This window comes from Austrofundulus limnaeus, unplaced genomic scaffold (genome assembly GCF_001266775.1).
Source record: "Austrofundulus limnaeus strain Quisiro unplaced genomic scaffold, Austrofundulus_limnaeus-1.0 Scaffold221, whole genome shotgun sequence".
NCBI lineage: Eukaryota > Metazoa > Chordata > Actinopteri > Cyprinodontiformes > Rivulidae > Austrofundulus > Austrofundulus limnaeus.
Window position 1 is genome coordinate 720905 of NW_013952623.1, and position 5686 is coordinate 726590.

General features: G+C 36.5%; 1 protein-coding gene across 1 annotated transcript in view; it reads left to right on the top strand.

Moving 5' to 3' along the window:
• Positions 1-846: 846 nt before the first annotated feature.
• ect2l (epithelial cell transforming 2 like) overlaps positions 847-5686 on the top strand; it is a gene marked incomplete at its 5' end in the record, with an annotated part of 55801 nt that continues 50961 nt past the window's right edge. Inside the window, 3 exon segments of the mRNA XM_014019447.1 lie at positions 847-959; positions 1035-1197; positions 1267-1522. Coding sequence (XP_013874901.1) covers positions 847-959; positions 1035-1197; positions 1267-1522 — 532 coding nt within the window.

Below are 5686 nucleotides of genomic sequence, written 5' to 3' on the forward strand. Positions count from 1 at the left end.
GTGGAGAACTTGCCAATTTGAACTAATCTCAATTTTTCTTTGTGTCTTGATGAGATATTCCGACCTTGATAAGACTCAATGGGGTTAAATATATTCTGAGACTGATTACAATAAAGTTACAGTTTTTCATTTCTTTCCTGGGTCAGTATCTGATCAAATTAAGAATGTGGTGCTCCGAGGTAAAGATATAATTAAATATAGTATATGTAAATATACTATATTTAATCATATCCACAAATTATCTAGTTCAGAATTCTAAACATTTAAATTACCCTACAGATTTTATTTTGAAATCAGAAGTTTCGAAAAGACGACAGCGAGACAGTTTCAACCATAGATATCAAAAGCTTTTATGTCTATGTTTTCAGCTGTCACGTGATCTCCCTCCCTCCTCTGTCTGTCAGACTGGAGCGGAGGCTGTAGAAATTAGGTTGCAAACGAACAGCTGCGAACTGCGCACCGCAGCACAGCGGAGCGGAGACGCATGTAGTGTAAATCCGGGGTTAAACAAAGTAAATCATTAAATACTTGAGGTTCAATATACATTTTGCCTTTTAGCTGAATAAAACATTGTCAATCTAACTTGCTGGAAAAGTAGCTGACTTTACAAATAGTTTACCCAGTCTTCTAATAATTAATACTTTTCCCAAGAATACTAACTAATCAACAGAAAAACAAAGAATTACTGTAAAAGTCAGAGCTTTAGTTGACTGCCACATCCTCCTATTTGTGCACAATCATATATTTAACATGTTTTTCCTGAATGCAAAGTGAGTTTATTGTCACTAATAATAATCTGCTTCAGAGCGACGTGCATTCTTTTGATGTTTTTTTTTTTCTCCCCAGTTATTTGAGGAGCGGGTAAATCTTGTGCTGCACTGGTTTGACCTGTGGACTGACTCTCAGAGGAAAGACTTGCTGCACTCTCTGCTTGCTCGCTGCACCAAGTCGCAGCTCAAGTAAGGCCGCTTGGACCTTGTTTTCTGTGTGTTTCTTTGTGAAACCTCTATGCAGACCTCTGACTGCCTGCACAGGTACTGCAGGGATCTGCTGATTGAGACGGTTCCAGTAACCCGGGCAGACTTCACGGCAATACTTCCTCGGTTTTTATCCTTGTACATCATGTCCTTCCTGTCCCCTCGAGAACTCTGCAGTGCCGCGCGGGTCAGCTGGCACTGGAGGGTCCTGTCAGAAGACGTGAGTGGTCTATAAGATGCATTTGAATTGAGGTATTTAGTGAAGAACAAAAGCTGTTTTTGTCTCCAGGACTGTCTTTGGACTGACCGCTGCATCAGGAGAGGCTGGTTCCTTCCGTACACTCCTGGAGAAAAAGAGTTCGGAGCCTGGAAGAACCACTACGTGTCCTGCGTCTCAAAACTGGACTGGCTCACTCCGCGGGAGGCGGCCGAGCTGTATGGAACCCTTAACCAGCACAGCACAGGGCTGACGGAGGAGGAAGAGGAGAGGAGGAAGGAGAGGAGGATCAGGCAGAAAATCAGAGATGTGCTTCAGGAGGACAAGAGTGAGTTTAAAACAATGTTTAAGTAATTCTTGGTTCTGACAGCATCTCTACTCTATTTTAAACAACTTTATCAGGGTTCGACAAGATTTTATTTATTTTTTATTATTTTTTAAATCAAAATAGAATGAAAGGTAGCAGAAGAAGAATAAATCTTATTATGTCTCCCCCTTTTCGACCCAGAATATGTTCAAACAAAACATAATTTACAAAACAATACTAAATAACATAAAATAAAATAAAAAATAATAATAAAAATAAAAATGTCAACTCAAACAACAAATCAAATAAGTTCACATTTTACTTTTCATATACTGTATCTTCAAAAAACTAGCTTTTATCTGTCTTAAATATATACATAGATCTAGCATTTTTAAGATCATCTTCCAGACCGTTCCACAAACCTGTACCCTGGATTAAAGTACATCTTTCTATCAAGCAAGTACGAAAATATGGCTTCACAAACATTTCCATCCCCTTTAGATAATAACAACTGTCTCTTAAAGTTTACCTGAATGTTGGAAGGTAACATGTATCTGTGAACCTTGTACATAAAGGTAAAGGTGCTTTATTTGTCATCAGTGTATGTTTCCACACAATGACGAAATTGTGCTCTGCATTTGACCCATCCACACCCAAGTGGAGCAGCGGGCAGCCATGTGAGGCGCCCGGGGAGCAGTTAGGGTTAGGTGTCTTGCTCAAGGACACCACGACATGTGGGTATGGCGGGGAGTCGAACCTAAGACTTTCRGGTCCCAAGCCGGCTGCTCTACCACTACACCACAGCCGCCCCTACGTACATAAACAGTAAACTATTATAGTCAATCAAATCATACAATTTCAAAATTTTCAGTTTACAAAATAATGTATTAGATACATAGTTGTAATGTTTTCTAGCGATAATTCTTGCGGCTCTTTTTTGTAAAACTAAAATCGGATTTGTAATTGTTTTGCAAGCTTTACCCCCGACTTTAATACAGTAAATTATATGTGGAACAATTATTGAATTATACAACACAAGCAGAGCTTTGTCACTGAATAACTCTCTGACTTTATACAGTACTCCTATAGATCTAGATATTTTTGTTCTTAAATAATATATGTGAGGTCTCCATGTCAGCTTGTCATCCATGATGACACCCAGAAATTTCACCTCACTGACTTTACAGATCTCAGCACCATCTACTTTAAACAAAAAATTAACAGTTGTCTTCATATTACTAAATATCATATAATTTGTTTTATCCATATTTAATGACAATTTGTTTTGTTGAAACCAATTTTGTATTTTCTCAAATTCTTTCTGTACCATCTCAAACATTTTTTCTATATCTTTACCTAAACAAAAAATGTTGTATCGGCAGTAAATAAAACACATTTGAAAAGTCCTGGCACATTTACTAAGTCATTTACATATAAAATAAATAACTTAGGTCCCAGTACAGAGCCTTGAGGGACTCCACATGTGATATTACCAAGTTTAGATCTTAAACCATTTATCTGTACAAACTGTTTCTTGTCTTTCAGATAACTAGATACACATTGTAGAGCCGACTCTCTAATACCATATTTACTTAATTTTTCAAGAAGAATACTGTGATCATTTGTATCAAATGCTTTCTTTAAATCTACATAAATGACTCAAACAATACTGTTTTTGATCGATAGCAGTTGTTTTTTGCTCCATAAATTCCATAAGAGCCATTGATGTGGAATTTTTAGCTCTAAAGCCATACTGACTATTACTTAAAATATTGTGCTTTTCGATAAAATGATCCAATCTGGTGACAAATAATTTCTCAAAAATTTTGGAAAACTGTGGTAACAAGGATATTGGTCTGTAATTTTTGAACATATGTTTTTCACCATTTTTAAAAAGAGGAATTACCTTGGCTGTTTTCATATTGTCAGGAAATATACCAGCTGAAAATGATAAATTACAGATATATGTAAATGGTTCAATCACATAATTCATTATCTTTTATAAGCATCATGTCCATGTCCACCCAGTCTTTTGATCTTTTGTCAGCAAGATTTTTACCTGCCCTGTAGAGCAGGTGACCACAAATGTTACCTGCTCAATACAATAAAAGCTTTTGCAAATATTCAAAATTTGATAAAAATTAGAAAAGCGTGTACTGTACTTTGTATTACAAAAAGCTTAGCATGGTTACATTACATATGATTAAGCAGATGCAAACATTGCAGACTGAGTCACACAGTTAGTCAATTGTATTATCAAAAACATCTTCAATAAAATTTTGTTTAGACCTTTCCAGTGTTTCCCCTAGAGTATTGGCCTTGGGAGGGTTGCTTATGAAAATGATCGACAACAGAAAAGTCATTAGTGTTAGTATTTATTAAAATAAAATGAAGCTTTTTAAAAAAAATACAAATTACAGAACATGAAAATGTCTGCAGTTTGCATTAATTGAATCTTATATAACTTTTCTCATATCAAAAGATGCATTTAAGATATCTTGAACTGAGGTCTCCATACAACTTGATAAATCTAAAATTATTTATACTACTGATAGTCAGATTGTAATTACAGATACAATATCTCAAATAGGTATTTTGCCTTGTCAAAATATTTATTTAAAAACAAACAATCTATGTACAGCATTAAAATACAAAGTAAATTACCCTGAATGAAAAGGGTGCACAGTGAAGATAAAAACACTTATCTGCCTCTTATTTTCAAAAAACAACTTCAACAAACAAACAAGCTCAAGCTGGAAAGAAAAAGAATACAAATAAATAAAATAGTTCTGGGCATGGATTAAAAATGCAAATCTCGATTAATCTCTTTTTTGCGATTAATTGCAATTAATTGAAATAAGTTTTTTTTTAGAAATAATCACTCTACTATGGCTGAATGTGTAGGTTTGTATGTTGTAATACACTCCATGTGTGACACACTATGTAAAGTTTTTCTTTATATCTTCTTGTGGCATATTTATTTATTTATTTATTTATTTATTTATTTATTTATTTATTTATGCATGTTGACAACTGTGACCTTAGTATCTATCTTTCACTCCTCATGTAGTTAGCCTGGCCCTTGACTTCCTACGCAGCTCCGCTCAATTCTAGTTTCCCTTCTCTGCTCCATCTGGGACTTTTCCCATTGAGATGGATTTCACTGGCAGATTTTTACCTGGGCCAATCAGAGAACAGAAGGAGGAGCTTTGAACGATGTCAACTTTCTGCACAGTGTCTGCTAGTTATTTTAGCATACAGCAGTGGAGGAAGTGAATGAAGCCAGTCTGTGTTGATAAGGCTTCCAAATTAAATTAAATTTGTCTGACAAAGCAGCAGCTCTCATTTACAGTCGTCTCGTTCAGCTCGGTACTTTTCTCCTCTCAGTAGGGTTGTTAACAGCACACACGATTTCCGGTTAGCTTCTTAGCTTAGCCTCCGTCACAGCGACATACGTTGCAGCCAACTGATCCAATCATTTTAAACTTCAGCAGAGGCCACGCCTCCTGCAAGAAACGCTTCTCTATGCAGCAAGTCCAGACCCTTGTACGAAGCAAAGTGAAGGACAGGGTCTGGTTTAAACCAGTCTATCATGTAGTACTCATTTGGAATAAAACAACAACAACAAAAAAATCCTTGAATTCTTCATTTATTCTGCACAAAATTTAATTGACTCAAAGATGTTTAGAACATTTTTAGGTACTGCTTTATATTTAAAAAGGGCAATGCATTTTCAAAAAATCTTTAAACAAATAAGGCAAAGCAAGCCGGTCTTACTTTTTTCTTTTTTTTCTCTCACTTCTCTAACACGCTGTCTGATTTTAAACTGAAGTGATATTTCAGGCTCGAGCTGCTTCAGTGGTGAGACAGTTTAGCATTGCGGCACTTACAGATAACTTTGCTTCTTTCAAGCCCACAGTCAGGAAAAAATTTAAAAGAAAAATGCCCTGAAGAATCTGGTGACTTCTGCCATGTCTCTGCCGCTGCTGCAGCTCGACAAGAGCGGCTGCGTGTTGCCATGCAACGGCCTAACAACAAATGCTCTCATTGGGTGAGACTCATGACGAAGGTCATCTAAAGCCAATAGTGATCAAGATCCTGCCTCCCCGTCGTAACCACTTGGTTTGTGTGTGTGTGTGTGTGTGTGTGTGTGTGTGTGTGTGTGTGTGTGTGTGTGTGTGTGTG